At 42.3% G+C, this 21203-nt stretch overlaps 1 protein-coding gene across 1 annotated transcript; it reads right to left on the bottom strand.

Moving 5' to 3' along the window:
- Nucleotides 1-2320: 2320 nt before the first annotated feature.
- Nucleotides 2321-18050, bottom strand: LOC118783941 (adhesion G protein-coupled receptor E2-like). Its single transcript, XM_036537878.1, has 16 exons — nucleotides 18041-18050; nucleotides 17076-17219; nucleotides 16617-16763; nucleotides 15353-15381; nucleotides 15044-15109; nucleotides 13810-13933; nucleotides 12053-12166; nucleotides 11511-11692; nucleotides 9864-10025; nucleotides 6389-6595; nucleotides 5483-5715; nucleotides 5058-5124; nucleotides 4254-4345; nucleotides 3891-4053; nucleotides 3388-3492; nucleotides 2321-2436 (listed from the first exon to the last, which is right to left on the bottom strand). Exons 1-16 carry the CDS (start codon nucleotides 18048-18050, stop codon nucleotides 2431-2433), a joined length of 1851 nt encoding a protein of 616 aa, XP_036393771.1. The 3' UTR covers nucleotides 2321-2430.
- Between the last annotated feature and the right edge of the window lie 3153 nt (nucleotides 18051-21203).

Below are 21203 nucleotides of genomic sequence, written 5' to 3'. Positions count from 1 at the left end.
AGGGCTTGATTTGCTGACCCCAAAATTGGTGAGTGGACAGCTGGGACTGTCCTCTATGAGTGTGCCAAATTTAATAAAAATCGTACGAACGAATCTATGGGCTGCCACAGACTCCCATGGCAGAAAGTATAATAATAGTGAAGAATTCTAACAATTACAATAGGTGCCTAGCACTTTCAGTGCTTTGCCCCTAATAATAATATAAAAAAATAAATAGAGGAGAGGCAGAAGAGTTAGTTTATAAAAGTTCAAACATGTCTTATCCATTTGTTTATTGGCAATATTTTTATGGCTTGAGCTATATTTTTCCTCAAATAAGCCATAAACATAGCTAGGTTGTCAAGTTCAACCCAGCCATAAAACGGAACTGGCTAGCTAACTCATAGGTGTCAACCTATACAGTTTGCCTGTATAAAATACCGGGTTTGCATATAGTGCGGGATACGGGAAATGTAGTGTAATACGGGGTTTCCCCAAACGTCTGATTTGTTTCTTGCGTAGCTAGCTATCTAAGTAGTAACCCTGCCGAATTTTATTAAACATTGTAGGGCAAAAAGCTTCACAGGCACCACACAAATTACATTTTCTGAACTTCTGCTGTTGACGGTCACCCGACCGCCACCCCCCATACAACATACATCTCTGACTTGCTCTTACATTATGTTATTGTTTCAGTTTGTTATAAATAGGTGAGCGCTCTGGGATTAATAAAGTACATATCTATCTATCTATCTGTGACGCTGAGTATGGGGCGTCACAGAGCGCTCAAATGTAACAGACCTTTTTTCGTGGACAGAATGCCTTCTGTGCTACGAAACGCATAAATTCATTACGAAACCATATAGCACGGTCACGCGTGAAACCACGAAAAACACAAATGCGTTAGCATTGTGTCCACAAAATGCTGATGTATACGAAAGTTCAAGCAGCCTTTGTTTTCGTGGACGGAATGCCTTCTGTAACTGCGGAGTCACGAAATATACTGTGCTGAAGTCCTTTCGTGCACATCATACTTTCAGTACTGTAGCAAAACAGTTAAGTGGACAAAATGAACATTCAGTGCACGGAATGATGACAGTATAGCGCATTCTGCATTTCGTGCCACAACAGCATAAATGCTGGCCTAGGACATCTGTTACGTGGACAGAATTACTTTTGTCTACAAAATGAGTTTCTTTTGTCCACATAGTGCGAAGTGCATTCCGCCTTTTGTCCACAAAATGAAATGCACAACGTTCAATTCAGTGCACGAAAGGAATTATCCGTTTTGTTTTTTGTGCACGAAAGTATGTGCTTTCTTCAGTAATTCGTGAACACAATGCTAACGCGTTTGTGTTTTGTTGTGGACAAAAGGCGTTAAGGTGTTATATGGTTTCGTAATGAATTTATGCGTTTCGTAGCACAGAAGGCATTCTGTCCACAAAAAAGGTCTGTTACATTTGGCACCATATATCAGTGTGTATGTGAGTGCGGGAGATCAGAGACAGAGAGGAGGGAGGGAGCTGGGAGAGGTGGAGGAGGAAGAGGAAGAGGGCGGGGCCATGTCTCTCCACACACTACAGAGTACTATAATGAATATTATTACTCTCAACCACAGTAGGACTGTGAGCTTAGTGGTGTGGCATGTCATCTGTGATCTCAAATGGTTTATTTTCATGCCATGATACAAATCAGAGTCATTTAAACTGATTATAGTACAGCAACTAGACACAAGAAAAACAAATTTTACCGAAAGGAGAAAAACGATTAAGCAAAAATGATGCATATGGTTTTATTTTTTAAAAAATATGTTACTTTGCTGTGATTAAGATTTCACAAGGGTTTCATAGCACCCTGTCATAGTCACTCTTCTGGGAGGGGTGGGGCAGGAACCCACAGGCTGCTCCTGTGTTTTCCCTTTTCTCTGATTGGTGAAATGCCTCTGTACAGCCATCAGCTCTTCTATTTGATAAAGGACAGGCTTGTCGGTTATTGGTCTATAGCTAAAACAGCTAAAACGGTCTCATTAACAGAGGTTCAGTCCCTTGGGTTCGCTCCATTCCCCGGGTCAGAGCTAAACCATGCTTTGCTGCAGCTCGTGAAGATGAGAACAAGGAGACTTCAAGGACTCTTAAGTGATTATCCTTGTCTGTCACAGTGAATGATCTATCAATCTATCAATGCCCTTGCTGAAAACTGTCTCCCTTAATCAGATAAGAATAGCTATGCTACAGGCAAAATAATCATTTTATAAGTAAGATGCAAAGGACCATAGTCATTTGTTGCATGAAAATGAAATTAAATTGCATGTACCCTTAAAAGTTTACATCATTAAGTCGTTTTCTGTATTCTGAGAAACAGCAAGAAAAAAGGCACAGAAGACATGAGAGGTCAGCTCGTCAAAATTTCACATCTGCTTCTTGAAGCTCCAGGTCCCGAAGGTGGGGACTCTTACTTCTGCAAGACAAAAGAAAGAAACGACTACATTAGTAAGGAGGTTATCCTACAAAGCTGTTGTCCCCTGCTTGCTGGATAGCATAACACAGCATAGTGTAACATCTAGCTGTGGTTTTAAGTTATTGCCAACATAACAAAAGGCTTTTAGTAGGACGGTGTGCCAAATTTAAATTCCAGCACTGAAAATTTGACGTTTTTCTTAGATTTCAGCCCAGTCTGCCATAGTTTTTCACAGTTTTTTTTTTTACCGATTTAAAAAAGAACACCACACAACCACTAAAAGTACAGTCAATTCTGTTGAGCCTAGTACACACTCTACAGTTTCAGCATTTTTGTTTCCCCTTGGATTCCCGCACGGTTGAAGGCAAAATTAGTGGAGCGTGTGCTGAAGTCACGCCCCGGCCAAACACACACGCAGGCCTGACGTGTCAGCTGCTGTGAAGAGTGATGGCAGTCGCTCTTCTGAGCACCTCACGAGCCTGGACAATGCTGCTATCTTTTTTTCTGATTCCTTATCCCAGTTTCACAAGCAGTGGGGGATTGCCAACATCTACTGAAAAACAAACATTCAACAGTAGCGGCAATGTGCCAAAAACAGCAGGTATGTCCTCTGAGTCCTCTGAATGAGGTGTACGAAACTAACTCAGTCGCAGAGACCTCAGAAAGGAAAGAGTGTAACAATGCTCGGCCTGAACTCTACAGAGAGGAAAGTGCTGGAGATCCTGGAGGCAGGAGAGAAATCCCTAACAGAGGATTCTTCATAGCACAGAATCTGAAACATTACAGCAGCACAGAGGAAGCCTCCCATCCAAGACTGCTGCATTACTAATGTGCAGGAAAAATCTGATTCCTCTCTCAGTGCATGACAGGTACATTACAAGAGCTTGGATAAAGGCCCTTTTCTACTGCAGAGCAGTTAATGGCACTTGGTTTCTGTCAGCTTTCACTCACTGTGGCGGTCTGGGACGTTGTGAATGTCGTAAATGAGTGGGAGGACTCAGAGGCAACCTTGGAACCGCAGATGTTGTTCCACCACTTCCTGTACTGTTCCTGAACCTGCAACACACACAGGAGGAGGTAAAGGTGAGATGCAGCACAGGTACAGGTAAAACAATGGAGATGGAAGATAGGTGAGATCGTATAATGGTACAGGTGAGTCAGTGGAGGTGTGAGATCAGTGAGATAGAGCAGAGATTCAGGTGAGACAGAAGAGATGGAAAAGACATATCAGAGATACAGGTGAGACAGAATGGGGATGAGATGGGTTATTGGTGAGAGGTCAAGAGTGGTAAAATAATGAATGCAACAGAGGTAGAGACACAGGGAAGTAACATCAGGGTCAGAGGTGAGAGGAAGCAATAAAAGATAAGTTAGGTAAGCAGGTAAGGAAGACTGGTACCAGGACAGTGAGTGGGGAACAGGGGCACAGGTGGGTCGAACAGGTGGGTGTTCACCTCTTTTCTGAAGACGCAGTGCACCAGGAAGATGAATGTGCCCTGCTGGGAGGTTATAAGCAGGAAGAGATACTCCAGCATCTTGCTGTTATTCACAAAGAAGCCGAGTATCCAGGGGCAACCAAGAATGATGAATTGGAATAGTATTTTCACCACCATCATCCTTCACAGAGACACAAAGAGAGAGAGAGAGATGGGTTTGCAACAGAGGTGTTTTATGTCTGTGCCTACTCTCTTACACCTGTATTTATCCTTTTGTTCCTTTATTTTACTTGCAACTGTTTTTTTTCTCTATCTGTTGTCACCTAGCTAAATTCTCTTACCCACATCCATCCTCTCATTCTTCTACCTGTTCTCTCCTACCTGGTGTCTTTCAGTTGAGAGATTTCCTTGTTCTGGCTAGCCAAGGCAAACCGCAGGTATCCAATGATGGTAATAAAGAGGATGACATTCACCTGTTCAGGTCAGAAAATGGTATATTTTCATCAAAGGTTTAAACACAGTCAGACTATAACTGGAAACGAAACAGATTAGTCAAGTCCTAGATCAGGCCCTGGTCCTCTCATGCCTGGAATACTGTAACTCCCTCCTTACTTGCCTTCCTGCCTTCCATACAGTTACTGGGACAGCGCCCTCATATCTACAATCGCTCCTCAAACCCTATGCTCCCTCAAGATTGCTGCGCTCTGCATCTACATGGCAACTGACTGTCACAACCTGACAGGATTGCTCTTCTCAGACACGATCGCTAGCTGTATTGGTCCCTCAGTGCTGGAATGAACTCCCCACGGGGGTTAGAACAGTGAAATTGCTGGCCATCTTCTGATGCAGACTGAAGATCCACCTCTTCAGACTGCATCCACTTCAATCCCTGCCCCCTCACACCTGGTACCTGTAGTTATGTGCAGTGTAATGATGTATATTGATTCTGTGTTCTAGGGACTGTAGTATCATAGTATACTTGGCTTCTGTTAGATTGCACAAGTTAACTTGTGGTAGGGTGTTAAGCTCACACTCACTGGTCTGGGAATGTTGTTAGTCTTGTCTGACCCTGTTGCTCATTTAAATTGAACGGCTACACTTATATTCTCTTGTGATGGAAGTCACTCTGGATAAGAGCATCTGCTAAATGCATGTAATGTAATATAATGTAATTTTAGTACTTACTGCAAGGACAAAACACACTGGCCCCAAAAAACTCCATCTGAAGCCCTTATCAGCCTTCAGCCAGCATCTACGATAAACCAGACTCAGAATTACAGGAGGAAGACAAAGGAAACACAGTCACACAAATCAATCAAATCCAGCCCAATATGGAGTCAAGTCCAGAACCACAACACCAGGGAACAACAGCTCCAGGCTGATCCAGAACAACGTCTACATAAATCTCATAGCTGTCCATAATGCTGCTAGCTTTCCACTACCAGGAGTACTTTAATCAATGGCTTGTGGACCAGTTAATCTCGCCTCTCTGATCTGCAAACATCAAAAATCCTACTCAAACAAGAATATCTGCTGGGTAGAGAACAATAGTAGGTCACCCTGTAAATGCCCCGCCCCAAGCACTTGGCTCCGCCCCTCTCTGTGCTTACTGGTCACTGCCATATCCTTTGGGAACCAGTCCTGCAGACACACCCACCACCAGGCAGGGGATGCCGTAGCCAATCAGCAGCAGGAAGCCCCAGTGGATTCCCTCCCTCTGTATAACCCTAACTTCTTGCAGGTTGCGCACCAACAGGAAGAGCTGCAGAGCCTCCAGGAACATCCACACAAAGCTGGACAGGAAGAGGAAGTGCAGCACGCCCGAGATCACTGCACACACCAGCTGAGGAGGGACACATCATCATTACCACCATCATCACTGATGCCATCACCGTTATTACCACCATCATTACTGATGCCATCATCGTTATTACCATCACCATCACAAAGTGGAAAAAAATGCAAACCTTCTGTTATGCTCACTATCTTCTATAATGCTTTTGTGATCACTGAACTTCCCAAACTATTTGTAATGGAAGATAAATGACACTTGCAATTAACCGTGAGGCACGTTGTCTAAGTGATGGACAAGTGTTGACTGAATTCAGGAGACTGGTTTCTGGTTGATTGATTTCTGGTGAGACAGACAGATGATTGGTGCCAACTGATTTTTGCACAACACAACATTTTGCATGCTAAAATTACTATCCATCATCACTCAAAAATGATTTACAAGAAAGCATTGCTTGTGTACTTTTTTACCGATAAACCTTAACCTAGGTATTTAGGTAGCAAGGTATTTCCTTTCTTTTTATAGTCAGCTAGTTTGCTAGTCATATCTAGCTGACGTTGTCAGTCTGCTGTCTCACTGTCGAGCTCCCATACACCTATAGCCAGGCCACCTTGTCATGTTGTTGAGACTACAGATGAAACTGAGGAGACAGCTGACACTGAGATTATACACAGTGATGAGGTCTCCGATATGAAGTAAAGGTTAGGAGTTGTGGGTGGAGAACCTTGTGCTTCTGGATGTGAGAGAGGAAACTCTGCACCAGCAGGAAGAGCAGGTGGGCCAGGAAGAGGCAGATGGAGAGGTTGAGGCGTGCTGTGTTGCTGACTTTAGGGTTCCAGCGACAGAGGATGAAGGTCAGGATGGCCAGGGCCAGACACAGCAGCCCCACTGACAATGCAATCATGCTGATCCACTTCAAGATGATGTCATCCTGGAAACAGCCATCAATCACAGAAATCATTCTAACACCTCAAAATACTATGAATTCTGACTTTTTGATGTTTCTTGAGGTTTTAGCCTCTGCCCAGTTTTAGGCAGAATTTTCAGGATCTGTAAAGGACTCTTGGCCACTGCTACACCATGATACAGCATGCCTACCGTGCTATCGTACGACCGGCTTTCGGCAGTTCTGACCACAACTCCATGCTCCTGCTTCCTGCTTACAAAGAGAAGTTGAAAACCACGCCCACAACAGAGAGAACTGTGTGACGCTAGACAGACGACATCATACTACAGCTGCAGGGTGGGCTGGAAATCACGGACTGGAGTGTATTCAAGACCGCACGAACTGGAGTGTATTCAAGACCACACGGACTGGAGTGTATTCAAGACCACAGACCTGGATGTGTATGCAGATCACGTCACTGGATACATTAACAGGCTGGTGGAGGAATGCATTCCCACCAAGACTGGAACCCAGACATCTGTAATATGCTAAGGGAACGGAGTACTGATTTCAAATCAGGGGACTCTAATCTCTAAAAACAAGGCCAAGTACGAACTCAGAAAGACCATCAAAACTGCAAAAACGGATTACAAAAACAAACTGGAATTACGGTACGAGGGCTCAGACACCAGACGCATGTGGCAAGGACTGAGGGCCACCACCGACTACAAGGGGAGCTCAGGAGGAGTCATCAACACCGACCCCGCCCTACCAGACGAGCTAAACTTGTTTTATACTGGCTTTGAGAGGGAGAACTCTGAGCCAACCACCAAAATGGCTAACCATTCAGAGGACTATGTACTGCAACTGTCTGAGTCTGAGGTCCATAGAACCTTCAGGAGGGTGAAAGCACGGAAGGCAGCTGGCCCAGATGGAATTCCCCCCCGCGTCTTCAAGACCTGCGCAGACCAGCTGGCTCCTGTGTTCACGGACATCTTCAATGCATCACTGCAGCAGTCCGTCATCCCAGTGTGCTTCAAAGAGACAACCAGCCATGACCTCTTCTCTCTGCTGCCATCTGGAAGGTGCTACAGGGTCTTAAAGTCCCGCACTTCCAGGCTCAAAAACAGCTTTTACCCCAGAGCTATCACCACCCCCCGGCATCATCATAACCCCCCACACAACTGGAATAGTATTCCCATACAAATCTGTATTTAACGTGCAATAATGTTTCTATAGTGCAATAATATTGGTACAGTGGCACATTTTTGGCACAGTGCAATAATATTTCTACATGGTGCAATATCATAGGTACAATATACAAAAGAAGCTTTTGATATGCCACTTCTATTTATTCATTTTTACTATATATATATATATATATATATATATACATGTGTGGAATGTAAATGTACCATCTCAGGAGCTGCACAGCAAATTTCGTTGTACAACAATGTGCAATGACAATAAAGGCATTCTATTCTATTCTATTTTATATGACATGAAATCATTTTTACTTTACTTAAAAAAAGCTTACTTGATCACACATGTAAAAGCAAATTCCAGCTCAGTTATCTCTATCAGAGGGACATTCCATTGTTTTGCATTATGAAAAAGTATCAGTTGAGTGCCAGGCAAAGCTATGGTCAGGTATTTGAGAATTAGACAAAAGTGTTGTTTTTAACTTAATAAGTACATGATGATAAAAAATCAATACGAATCAAAAATACATAAATATATAGATTTTAAGCAATTGCAACCACATAGATGTCATGATAAATCAATTTACATTTCAGGTCTATTACAGATAAAAGGAAAAGCTTGCAGTAATCATCAAATTTGTTCTTGTCATCTGCTTGGTTAGCTGAGCTCAGAGGTGCACGTCTGAATACACTGCAGATACCAACAGATGGAGATCCTGTTTTCATTGTATAAAATTCTGTTCTTTACTGACATCTGATTGACCACCATGTAAGACCAATGTTTCCGGTACATAAACAAATGTTTCTACGTGCTGAAATGATAGAGATGTTGATCAGAAATGAACTATGGTGCTTTCTGGTGTAAATCAGAGACCTCCTGAAAAAAACACAGGCAGACTTCTCTGTTAGAAAGCCGATTTTTCATTTACTGATGATATATTGACTTATAATGACAAAACAAACGGTAAGTTGCTATGCAAGTTATTCAGTGGAGAATGAGGGAAGCTCATATGTCCACGATTTGTAGCTGTCGGGTTCTAGGGGTTAAAAACAGAAGTTCAGGTGTCAGCACCTGTTGATGCAAAGAATAAAGACTTATTTTTCAGTTCTCTCCATTTAAAAAGTCTCACTGGCGTGCAAGCAGTAGGGGTTGAGGTCACAATTCTTACTACCTGAAGTTATACATCAGAATAAAACAAAAATAAGACTTTTTTTCCTATCAGCATGGCTCCACCCTTGGTGGAAGTCTAAACTCCATCCTCAAAATTACCATATTTTTCCAAGTATTACTGCACCTTGAATAAAACTGCAAGTCCTGATACAGGCCAATGCAGTAGAATGTTTCATTTTTGGATTCGTTTTGTTGTTTCAAGTGAAGCCGCCACTCACCCTGCCAGCCACCCTTTCATATGGGACATAATCTGCTACACTTCTATTACAGAGCATTCTGTTTACCTATAACCTCAACAGCAGCATTCCTTTAAAAGAACACATGTAGTGATTTATGGAATTTATCTCTTAAGCTTTCCTCTGCTTCAGCTGTTAGTAACTGCTTATACTTTGAATGTGTTGCAGCTGAGTTTCTTCCTGTCAGGTGAGCACAGATGAGCCAACAAAAAAGATTTGATCCAGAGGATAAAGATAAATTTATCTTTGGCTGCCACAAGGCAACCCGCGAGGAAAATTTCCAATTTTTTATATTTATTAACATTTGCATTAACAATGGTCCTCTCAAAAGCAAAATTATATCTAAATCTATGTACCTGTAAGATGTTTCATTAGGGCATCTTTCTGTCTCAAATCAGTATAGACTAGCATCATCTTAGAGGCCAGTCACCACCTGAGTGCTATCTAAGACATCTACACAAAATATATTCCCTTTAGCACCATTTATCAATTTCTTTACAACAAAAGCATATCAAATATAATTTTATTGAGTGATTATCTTCACTTAATAAGCACTCAGCTGCCTGTGTTGGATGGAGCTGGGGAACAGAGTTAGTACTCTGTTACAGTAGTTATTCTATTATTATACCCTTGGTTGAGGCCCACCAAAGTACATCTATTTGTCTTTTCTCTGATTGGTTTGGTCGTCTCCCTCCCCTCCTCACCTCAGGTGGTGTGCCCGTCTGCATGATGAGGGCGAAGGTGGACAGGTGGTTGCAGGTGCACACGGTGTAATTGGAATTGGTCTCTGTGAGCTTACAGCCATCCACGATCCACCCGTTATGATTCCAGTACACACAGGTGAGCTGGCCCTCAGGGTCCACCTGCTGAGAAAGGGAGGGAGGCTCAGCACTCACCAAATCAAAATCCAAATGATTGATCCAAGATGGCGTTGCGCTAGGTCATAGTGGGTACTCCGGGTCCCAAACAATTGTGCTTTGTTTTGTTAGCATTTACTGATTTCCGCAAGCTGTCTTTAACTACCTCGCTATGTGTACGACTGCCAGACCTTAGTCAAAATCGGCAAACAATGCTGAATTCAACCAGATGGAGGCACGTTGGACCACCTGTGCCGCTTTGGTGTGCTCCGGACACCGTACCGCAAGACCAGGGCATCACCGGACAATGGCGACCACCTGGAAGGATGCCGCAAGCTGTGTGAGGAAGCGGAAGCGAGCTGGTATTAATGCTAGGCTAAAAGCTAACTCTAGCCGACCAGCACTCCCGTCTGTTTTCCTCTCCAACGTCCGCTCCGTCAACAACAAACTGGACTACATAACACTGCTCCTGACCTCCCGAAAGGAGATGGGACACAGCTGTACCCTCATCTTCACTGAGACATGGCTGCATGAGCGTATCCCCAACTCGGCCATTCAGCTGGATGGGCCAACCACTTTCCGGTCGGACAGGATTGCCACTTTGTCCGGTAAGACCCGCGGTGGTGGCCTGTGTGTTTACATCAACAAGGAATAGTGCATGAAAGCAGCGATCGTCTCTGTGCACTGCTCAGCACTCATAGAGATCTAGCGCTAATGCTAATGCCAGGGGGCCCTGGATAAACTCTACGGGAGAATCAGCAAACTACAGATGGCTCACCCCGACAGCTTCTTTACTGGACTCCAGCAACACACATTTAAAGACAGTACTTCTGAAATTCCACCTAAATTCACATAGCCACTTTATGAAAGGTGTAACTGTTTACAATTTACTTGCTCACTTCTGCCTGCCACTTTTTCCATTATATGTCTTGATGTTTTGTCTGTTTATTGTCTTGTGCATATCTTCACTGACTGGATGTAGCACCATGAGTCTCAGGGAAACATTATTTCAACCTACTACTACTGTATACTTGTATATGGATGGGCTGACAATAAAATCTCTCTTGACTCTTGACTTGACAAATCAATGGGTTCCACTGATGGAAACTGTGGACTACAGGGACTGATACACCATCAAAAGCTGCAGCAGAAGCACTCAGCCCTGGTCCCACAGTCCTACAGGTTCAGGTGTGAATGAGTAAAGACTGAAGTCATTGGACTAAGTGTTATTAGAGGTCATTTAGAATGAGAGCTGTGTATGAAAAAGGTCTGAAGGTAGTGTGTTATTAACGGGTAACTGTTATTGTGGGTTACTGAGAGATATAATTAGGTGAAGGTACAAAGTTTGTTTTAAGGGCTCAGTCAAAGGGAATGAAAAGGGTAAGGACCAACTTTTGTGTTTCCTGGGTATTAATGTTAGGTAAGTATGAGGAAGAGCTCAAACTGGTGTGTTATTCTGGGTCGGTGAGCGGTATGGATGGAGCAAGGACTCACCTTTAGGTGTCTCAGGGTAAAGTTGACTGGTTTGAGCAATGTTGTGTTTTTGGTATTGGAGAGGGAGGCAGAGACGACATCGGACATCATGGTCTTATTGGTCTCTCTTTCCGTGTGGAAGAATTCAGCCTTCAGCACATCCTCCATGTTGGCATAGGCTATGAAGACCACTGCTGCAGATCCTGCAGAAGAGACCAACAGAACCAACAGAAACTAGAAACTTACACAGGACACAGACCTTTATTCAAATGTAGGCTTCCCTTCAGAACTTCTAAGGAGCATAACCTACATGCACGAAGTTATAATGTTGTCTTATTGAGCCATATTGTGGTCATGTGTGTTTACCAGCAAACAACAATGATTTTTGACAACATCACATGAATGCGTTAAAAGGGTTCATTCAAATACTGAAATATCACATTAGTTACATACACAGCAATGTGTGATGTTAAAATACCAGATAAAAATGGAATAAAAAGATCCAAAAAGACAGAGTAATGAACAGAACACTGTGTGATTGGCTGAGGTGTGGATTAACTCACCATTGTTATTCTTAGCAATGCCGAGTAGATCAATTTCCAGAAGGTTGTCTCTGGATTTTAGCTGAGGTGTTTCTGTCAGGTTGGATTTTGGCCCAACGGCGAATGTTTGCACCTCTGACAGAAAGGCGATAAAAACGTGATTATGAATTTGTTGATTGTAAATGAACAGGGAGTGTTATCCATGGCTACACCGGGGCATCACTGTGTTATCAAGGGTTATGGTGAGATCCTTGAACAGGGAGAATGCTGCAGGCATATAATGTCAGTTTTGGCGAGATTGAGTTTGAGCTGCCAACTGTTCATTCATCTCCAAATGTCACAGAAGCAGGTATCTATGCTTGTGGTGATATGAACATCAATGGGTGGGAAGGAGAGATTGAGCTGTGCATCATCAGCATAGCAGTGGTAGGAGAATCCATGGGAGAATATTACTGAGCCAAGGAAGACAACGAAAACATGGATGGACCCCTGGGGCACTACTGTGATAATGCTGTGGGACAGTCCCACCACAAATTTAGCTCTGTGAGCCCATGCTGTATAGTTTTTGTAGATACTGGGTTACAGAGGTGTAGGTTCAGCTCTGTGGTAATTTTTCAGGCTGGTGTTTTCTTTTCTGGCAACTATCCTGTTCAGTGTCTGTCAATCCCTGTACTTGAGCTTTGATTTGTGACTGCTGTTGAACTTTCCTTTCTTGAGAACTTCCTGGAATCCTCATTTGGCTTATGTCATTATGATTTTCGATGCTGTTCCCTCTGACACATTAAGTATTTCTGCCGTTCCCGTTTTTGCCGTTGACCTCTTTCAAAATCTGTTAGATCTCTTTTGTTGCTTTACTCACATGTTAAAGTGTTGATTAAAAAATGTTTTCATGCCAGAAATAGAAAATGAAATGCATGTATAGACTCCTTTTAATTGCAGTTTTAATACTGCAAAATACCAAAGTCCATTGATGCATTTTTACACTGGTTTGATTGTTTATGTTGTTTATGGTCTGTGCTCTGTGTCTAAGTTGAGTCTAATTTTTCATTTTAGTAAACTCTGTGTTGAATTTTGAGTTACCTCACTTTTCAATTTGAGGCGGCATTTTGAATTTGTTGGCTTACAATTGAGCCACTGTGACCGTAAATGTATTTGGCAGTGCAGCATCATGGTAAGGAGCAGGGATAGCAACTGAAAGGTTGCTGGTCCCAATCCCTGCTTGGGCAAGGTACTTACCCCAGCACTGCCTCTGTAAATACCCAGCTGTATGAATGGATAACACGTAAAACTTGTAACCTATATAAGTCTCCATAGAAAAGAGTGTCTGCTAAATGACAGTAATGTAAAGTAATGAGTTATCTCTGCTTTTCTTGTGCTGGCTACATGCGGGTGTCTTGGCGGATTGCATGAATTTTGCTTTGATGCTCCTGCATGAGAAGTAAGGGATGTTGCGTTGAGGTGAACTTCACAGCATAAAAACACCTGAGCCCTCACTCAGCCCTGCCCTAATCTGTCACACCAATTCAGTATTTACTACAAAAACACACCAGAATCAACATAGCTCTTTCGCATATGACCTACAGCAGCAGATTACTGGAAAAGTATGTCATTGTTGAGATTCAGCCCTGAACACACAGTGATCTCTGGGAAAGCCTTAGGATCTGTTTGCCATTGGAGCAAAGGATCAAAAGGTCATCAAAAAGCGGGCTCAGGTCATTCATTAGGTATCATGTCAGATGACCACACCCACAGGCTCAAGGACATCATTAGGTACAAACCTATTTTTTCGGTAGAGAGGTGGATGCTGCTCTGGGTTTGCGTGGGCTTCACCAGCGCTAACGCCAGCTTCTCTGGGATCTTCAGTGCAACATCTATCTGCTTCTCTCCCACCTCCCCCTTCCACTGAGACAGCAGATCTACCGCACGCAGAGTCACATTCAGCAACATTTCCGGTGTCTGACCAGTGAGACAATAACACTGTTATAACAAAGTAATAACAGCAACAATGCCAGCAATACACAGTAATAACACAGCAATTAGGCTGTGTTCACACATAGCGTCTTTTTTTTTGATGAAAAACACTGGCCAGAGCATTTTTTCAAGTAAAAAAAATGCTGGCAGGGTTTTGTTTCTAAAAATCAGTTGAAAGAGTCTTTTGTTGCCATAACAACAGTAGCATGTACAGTAGCATGGTGTTAGAGATCTAGCTGGCTATACATTGCTGCAGAGCTAACGTTAGGTAACAGGCTAACGACAAGCAGTAAACACAAATACTTTCCAGAAACTCCTATGATTCGTCCAATTTGACTCCAAACGGCATCTTTATGATGAATGTTATGATACCGTTTAACTGTCATGTTGTGCAGTTCACTGTGCTCAGAAACTAGCACAATTAACTTCTCCACCGCTACCTTCTCCATCTCCACTTGTGATTGGTCAGCTATCAAAAGTTTAACTTTTTTCAGCTGAAAAAAAAAAAAAAAAAAAGCCCCGAGCTGCAAAAAAAACACCCCAAGCTGCAGAAAAAGACGCCGGCGACGGCGCTCAGGACGTTTCTGAAAACGTCAAAAACGTTACTCCATAGGATTATTATGTGAAACAGACACCGACAGCTTCAAAAAAGACACTACGTGTGAACACAGCCTTATAAAACTTTAACGTGACAGTTAAACTGTAATTATTAATTATGACATGAGAATGGCATAGGAAAAAAATATACATATACCACAGTGACAAATCAGTGTATAAACCAACATGGCATCTGCTGCTAATTTTTCTATCCAGTGAGACCCTCAATCTCCACAGACACACAGAGGAAGAGGGAGGGAGGGAGGGTGTGGAAGAAGAAGAAAGAAGGACTGTGGGTGAAGAAAAAAGACAGCGAGACAGCGAAAAAGAAAAAGACAGCGAGGACGCATCCTTCCACTGCAACATGGCTGCTAGTATCTGTGCAGAGCTACACAGCACTGTAAATATGGCAGGAAATACTGAATTCACTTCGGATGGAAGTACCAGTGAGCTGCTGTTGTCTAGCAGATTATCCAGAGAGTCCAGCTGGCACTGCTCCTCTGATTTACCCTGGAAGAGACGACCAAGCAGAGCTGATCATGTGGGGGAGGATTTCTGCAGCTAGAGAGGGCGCACAGCCCTGTCAAAACTTCTTGCAGGCTCACAGTGTTGTGCTAAGACTCATGTTTGAAAAATGTGAAGTATCACTGATGCAGACAATGCAAGCAGGAGTTTTGTCTCTGGTCCTTTTTCTCACTCTTACTCCCTGCTGTCTGGACCCCAACCTCCCTCTCATAGAATGAAAGCTCTCACCTTACATTCTCCTTCTCCCTCTGTCCCACCTGCAACACAAGTAATACATTCAGTTCAAACACAGACCTGTCTGTCCAGAGACAGTGAATGCAGGTAGTGAGGAGGAATGTAGTAAAACCTGGAACTGGAGCTCAGGACTGCACTTCCATTAAGACCCACAAGAAGGACAACTGTGACAACATCACATGACTGTCCCAGGTCAAAAGTAATAAATATGCAGTGTCACACTGTAATCTAAACCATCCTGACAGACTGGCTCTGGGAATTGATCACTGATCATTAATAATTTTCCTATGGTGATCAAAACTAAGTGAAAATATAAATCCAATGAAGAAATCAAGCATCTAACAGATAAATTTCAGTTTTTGTGTCATATTCTGGATGAAAGACAACATAACTATTGACAGAACAGAATGCAATAATATAGTTGTTAATTCATTTTCAAGTTAAGCTGTGATAATGGCCACAAATTCAAATCACTCAATAACTAAGCTTAAATGGCAATTATTTACTGCTAGCTGTCAAACCATCTGGCTATCAATGAGTTTCAGGTAGCAAAAATAGCTGTCTAAGATATCATAGCAAGCTAATATGCAAGTGAGTCCACTGTTACTGAATAAGAGTGTGCTAAATGTAATAACATCAAAAAGTGTGCGCGTGCATGTGTGTGTGTCAGGGTTTCCGCTGAGATTTTTTCTTGTCTTTCTCTGTCTTTGTCTGGAAAGAATTTATTTTGCTGGACAAATTTGAAACCTGAGGGTCACGTTTCAATAACAGTCTATGTTACAAACGCAAATATAATGTACAGCTAGGTTGATGAAAAAATGACAACGACCTCAAATCAGTTTGACTATTTAATGAACAGTAACAATTAAGCAATTAAGATTGAGCAAAACCTCAACATTAGCCGCTACAATGTAGGCTATTACGAAACATCTGTAACCTGTAACATCTGTAGCCTGTTTAAAAAAAAAGGCTAGGCCTACATGGAATCAAATGTAGCCTATAGGCTACCAGGTAGCATTTTATTTGCATTTACATTCGAATGTCAGCACGTGGTGAAACGTGGTGGAATTGATCTGGACCAGTTTGCTATCTAGCTAATCATGGCTGTTGAACTGTAGAATTTTACAAAAGCTTCGTACAAGTCCTACCACCAATTGGAGAAGACATGCCAAAAAATCCTCATGAATCAAAAAGTGTATGTGTGTGTGTGTTCATGTGTATGTGTGTTTGCTCATTTACCCTGCAATTTACAGCTCACCTGTACAGGTGGTGACGCCCAGCTTCCATTCGGGCCCCGGGCTGGGAATGAATCCCTCCTTACACTCGCAGGTGAAGCTGCCAGCGGTGTTGCTGCAGGTTGCGTTTGAGCCGCAGATTGTAGGGTTCTCCCTGCATTCATCCACATCTGCACAAAGCAGCAAGGAGAAGCACTACATTTCAAAGATGGTACTAATGTTTCAGTAGCTGTGCAGCTATGAATGCAACATTAGCTCTGGATGTGTGTGTCTGCCAAGTGACTAATTGTACATGTAGGGCATGTGTTTAATGAAAGGAGAAATGATGAAATGTCTGAGGGATGATCGTGGCAATCTATAAAATCTAATAGAGAAAATCTTTGAAAAGGGCTTTGTATAAATCTATGGCAGTGCACCCCAAGACATCCTAAATCAAAAAGTGTGTGTGTGTGTGTGTGTGTGTGTGTATATTTGTCCTTCACCTTGGCAGGGGTATGTGGAGTTGGTGAGAATGACCCCTGGGGGGGCTCTGTATCCATGGTCACAGGAGCAGCTGTATCCTCCCACCGTGTTGCTGCAGTTTGCGTTGGGGCCGCACACAGAGGTGTCTTTGCACTCGTCTATATCTGTGGAGAAGAACACAGCTGACACCTGCCCTGTGTGACACAGTCCTATTTAAACCCCACAGCAATAAAGTACTTAAATTCTCCTGCAACATATTTGTACTACTGAACTATGTACTGTACTTCTGAACTATGCGAAATGTAGAGTGAATCAGATCTTTTTTGATTTAAAAATCATTTACAAAACTGTTTGGACCCTATTTCAACAGTGCAAACATAACATTACAACACAAGCTGTTGTTAGTAATACTGGTATTTTGAAACTCAAAAGCATAACAGACGTGTGGAGAACAGGCCAAAAACACTTCTGAGTGAGTGCAACCTGTGTCCTGTTGTTCTCCCGGTAGCACTCAGCTTGAAATAGCATCTGTAGTCCATGTTATTAAAACCTTTCCAAAATTTAAAAATCCCTTTTGTTGAGACCAAGGATGGTATTTTAAATTCATTAGTTACAATTCATTATTTTAAAAAACTTAATATAAAATATAAAATCAAAACAACCAAGATATTCCATAGCATTCAGCTATCATGTGTACAATAAATAGATTTAGATCAATTTAATTAAACCTTTACATTTGTATTTTATATTTCATAGAATATTTCCGGTATGGTAGAATCTTGTTTTGATGTAGTGCGTTGTTTTAGTGCGTTTTAGAACTTTGTATTGCTGTGGAAGACCCATTCGATTTTTGTGTCTGAAATCTACATATCCATGAAATAAAAATCCTAAAAGATAGTATATTGCATGAAGACTAGTTAAACAATATGCACAGGCCTGACAGTGCAGCTCTTCCCAGTGCCGACTCTTGGCACGGGTGAATTACGTGGCTGCATAGGGCCTCTGTGGCCACCAGAGGGTGCTCTGATGACACCTTTTTTCATTTCATTTGCTTTTCACACAAGAAAATTTCTACAATAGCAAAGGAAATAAATAAGGGACCCTTTCTGAGGTACCTGTATGCACTGTTAGTAAAAAGGGTTCTAACTTGAACCAGGTTGGGTTCTTTGGCTTGTCATTGGGAAAGAACACTTTATGGATCTAGGTAGAATCTTTTCCCCAAGAAGAACTTCTTTGTAACCCTTTTTTTCTAAGAGTGTGCTCTTACTTTCTGTCAGTCACAAGTCACTTAGGATCAGATGTTTAACTGTCAGTTATGTATATCTAACGTCTGCTGTATGCAAATATACTCACATCTTGTATGTTTATGTTTATGTTTAAGAGCGCCTGCTAAATGACAAAAATTTAAATGTAATGTAAAAATTCCCTGTGGCTAGTTATGGGCTAAATGTAACTGTAGCATCCCCCAGCACAATATCATATTGTTATTCATCGCATATATGTATCACTGTTCATGAATTACGTTTTATGAATGAAAGAATAAAAAAAATTCTCACCTGAACAGACAACCCCAGCATCTTGAGAGTGAGGACACCTATTATCTACAGTCCTATTCTGTGAGCATTCCTCAATAGAGCCCTCACTGCCTGAACACTGAATGTCCCAGATATCCCCGGTCCCCGGTCCAAAGTAGCCATTGCCTTTAGCTTCTTTAGCACTCCCACAGCCCAGCTGTCTGCAGACTACTCTGGCATCATTCATATCCCAGCCATCATCACACACCGTGCCCCATTTTTTTTCGTGGAAGACCTCCACTCTCCCAGAGCAGGAATCAGTCCCATTGACCAGTCTGACCTGGAAAACACCTGATGATGACAGAGACAAAGAGACTGATAAAGACTGAGACCTTCCACAGCTTCAGGTTTAGATTCTCCTCTGCTATGATCGGGGGTCATATTCAGCTGATTGTTCACTCTGAAGTGTGCATAGCATAATCTAAAAGTAAACATTTATTGTGGCAAAAATGTATTCATTCATAAGCTGGTGTATGTATTCAGCATTGGGGTATCCTGCTACCTAAGAAACACATGAGTATAATGTTGTTACATTTCGTTTCATAAATCTGCAATATAATTCATGTATTTTTTTCTATGCATTGTTCCCCCATTGGAACTGCACATTAGGCTCCTTTAGCATCCCTTAAACTCACACAGGAGCACTGAAGCATGAAGCACACAAACTGCTGATGCACTCAAAACCAACAGACAGACAGACAGACAGAGGGGACCTGCTCAGCTGTGTGTTCAGAGTGAGGGGCAACCACTGGCTTACCACTGGGTTACAAAGTATGGCAAATGCGGCAGTGAAAACCATGAGAAGCTTAATAACGCTAATGAAAACATAAACTGTGTAACGTAACATGCGTGCTACACAGCATAAACTAAGTCACGCTGGGGTGTAGTTGGAAATATTTTAGAAATTATGTATGAAAGGGTTAAAATAAATTATCAGTTTTTTGTATGCTTTGCCCCAACCATTGCTTTTTTTGTGAGGGGCATTGGCCAGCTTCTCGACAGCATGTGTCCCCATATATCCTACCTAACCCCTCTGGTTAGGCTCCTCCTCTACATTTTGGGCCCTTAAATACAGTTTTGGAGCTTGAGCTGATGTGCTACATAGTTTTGAGTAGTGGTGCCCCTGCATTGCTGTATGTTTCTTGTAGCTCTATGCATATGTGCAGCTGAGATCAACTGAGAATCATATTACATGACAGTAAGCCAAAAATACTCTTATAAGTGGACTGCTTATGTATATAATCAATCACTGTCTGATGGGTCTATGTACTACGTTATATGAATGACAGAATAAGGGGAGGTTCTCACCTGAGCAGACAACCCCAGCATCTTTAGAGTGAGGACACTGAGAAAGTCCAAACGAGGGGTCTGAGCAATCCTTGAGAGAGTCCTCATGGCCTGAACATTGAATATTACCCATCCAGACTTTCCCTTTCCCCGGTCCAAAGTGGGCATTACCTGGAGCAGACTTAGCACTCCCACAGTCCACCTCTCTACAGACCACTCTGGCATCATTCATATCCCAGCCATCATCACACACCGTGCCCCATTTATTATCGTGGAAGACCTCCACTCTCCCAGAGCAGTTATTATTCCCATCGACCAGTCTGACCTGGAAATCACCTAATGATGACAGAGACAAAGAGACTGATAAGGACTGAGACCTTCCACAGCTTCAGGTGTAGAATCTTCTCTGCTATGATCGGGGGTCATATTCAGCTGATTGTTCACTCTGAAGTGCGCATAGCATAATCTAAAAATAAATATTTATTATGGCAAAAATGTATTCATTCATAAGCTGGTGTATGTATTCAGCATTGGGGTATCCTGCTACCCAAGAAACACATGAGTGTAATGTTATTACATTTCGTTTCATAAATCTGTAATATAATTCATGTATTTTTTTCTATTCATTATTCCCCCATTGGAACTGCACATTAGGCTCCTTTAGCATCCCTTAAACTCTCACAGGAGCACTGAAGCATGAAGCATCAAATCTGCTGATGCACTCAAATCCAGACAGACAGAGTGAGCTTGCTTAGCTGTGTGTTCAAAGTGGGACAACCACTTCCAAGCAGGTGTTTGGAAAGAAACTGAGGAATGTGTTTTGAGTGTCTCACATGCGCAAACATATTAGCAGAAAATGTCTTAACCACTGTCACTGCACTTCCACTCTTACTGTCTGCAGTTTGTTCCTCATTTTCATTTTCCCATACTTTCCTTCCTTTTTAGTCTCGCCACCACCTTTGAATCTCCCCTTACTGTTGTTATGGGTGGATGTTGGTTGTATGGTTATAGGTTTTTTTTTCCTGGGTTATTGAAACAATGACAGAGAATGGCTAGAATTCAACAAATTTATTATTTCATATGATTGTTAGTTACAAAGGTGTGGGCAGCATGTCTAGTTAGAAATTGTTCATATTTAGTCATTATGCCTGTGTGTTGAAGAGTGTGCAGTTCCACAACTGACATGCTCACCGATCTGCTCTGCCCCCTTCCACAGCACCAGAACACCCCCTGCAGGAGAGAGACAGTAGTTTGGTTGGAGTAAGTTTCTGAGCATTAACCCCTTGC

The sequence above is a fragment of the Megalops cyprinoides genome, chromosome 1, assembly GCF_013368585.1.
Source record: "Megalops cyprinoides isolate fMegCyp1 chromosome 1, fMegCyp1.pri, whole genome shotgun sequence".
In the NCBI taxonomy this organism is placed as follows: Eukaryota; Metazoa; Chordata; class Actinopteri; order Elopiformes; family Megalopidae; genus Megalops; species Megalops cyprinoides.
Note: the sequence above shows the minus strand (reverse complement) of the source record. Positions and strands in the feature narration are given on the sequence as shown.